A 1315-nucleotide genomic window follows, 5' to 3' on the forward strand; every position below is an offset into this window, starting at 1 on the left:
AAAAAAAAAAAAAAAATGCTTGAAACTTTCTTATTCTATTTCAAAACTATTTGTGCTAACAGTACAGCAGTACTGGCCAGAGGCATGATCAAAACTCACTGCAGCCTCAAACTCCTGGCCTCAAGGGATCCTCCTGCCTTAGTCTCTTCTCCAGAGTAGCTGGGATTATAGGCACGTACCACCACATCCAGTTTCAGTGTGAGGTAACTTTTAATCAAAGTCTTAGTAAAAAAATAAATAAATAAAACCTTTTCTGGCTGGGCGTAGTGGCTCATTCCCGTAATCCCTGCACTTTGGGAGGCTAAGGCGGGCAGACTGCCTGAGCTCAGGAGTTCACGGCCAGCCTGGGCAACACAGTGAAACCCCTTCTCTACTAAAATAGAAAAAATTAGCCGGGCATGGCGGCATGTGTCTATAGTCCCAGGTACTCGGGAGGCTGAGACAGGAGAATTGTTTGAACCTGAGAGGCAGAGGTTGCAGTGAGCAGAGATCATGCCACTGCACTCCAGCCTGGGCGACACAGCAAGACCCTAACTCAAGGGAAAAAAAAAACAAAAAACAAAACAAACCAAAAAAACCTTTTCGTTCATAAAATATACTAAAAAGACATATTTCTCTGTAAGAATTTACTTTAAAAAGAGTGCATTTCTTACCTTAAGTCTAGTTCTTTTGTTCGAAGAAAATTTAAAATGGGTGCAAATGCTGCTGGATCTCTATCAATAAATATCTGTAAAAAAGAGAACTTTTATTTTCAAATTGCAAATTAATCTTTTAACTTTAATATCTGTAGCACTAATAGGTAACAAAGTCTGAATTATTTAAATACTACATTTCCTTGTTTCCACTCTTAAATTTTAATGTTTCTAAAATTGGAATGTAGTTCTGTGTGCCATTTCATGAGATGGTGTCTTTTTCTTGAGATGGTGTATTTTTCTTCCCCTGAATAGTTACCATTAAACTGATATTTTAATACGTAGAAAAAATCTTACTTAAAAATCACTTGTATTGACACCTTTGGTAAAAGTGACACCTGAGGAAACATTTTTATCTGAAACAGTCTAGAATTCAATTAATACTTTGAAAATACGAATACATAATACTTTCTCATATTGTTCAATCGTTAAAACTACAGTGTACTTCAATAATGCACACAGGGGTAACTGAGAAAAGTACTGCACACTGCTGTCGAAAGTGGAAAAGAATACTATTCTCATAACACTTTTGCTAATCTCAATTTCCTTCAGAGCTAGGGAGAGGTAATGAAATTTTTTTTTTAAATAAAGCACCACAAAATACATAAGAGGAAAACAAATTG

The 1315-nt window shown here is 36.1% G+C and overlaps 1 protein-coding gene across 1 annotated transcript in view; it reads right to left on the reverse strand.

Moving 5' to 3' along the window:
- Window positions 1-1315, reverse strand: part of KCTD3 (potassium channel tetramerization domain containing 3) — a 76425-nt gene that overhangs the window by 59802 nt on the left and 15308 nt on the right. Inside the window, exon 4 of the mRNA XM_011987402.1 lies at window positions 654-727. Within this exon, the coding sequence (XP_011842792.1) occupies window positions 654-727 (74 nt within the window). The remainder of the gene's footprint in view (window positions 1-653; window positions 728-1315) is intronic.

This window comes from Mandrillus leucophaeus, unplaced genomic scaffold, assembly GCF_000951045.1.
Source record: "Mandrillus leucophaeus isolate KB7577 unplaced genomic scaffold, Mleu.le_1.0 Scaffold309, whole genome shotgun sequence".
NCBI classification, from domain to species: Eukaryota; Metazoa; Chordata; class Mammalia; order Primates; family Cercopithecidae; genus Mandrillus; species Mandrillus leucophaeus.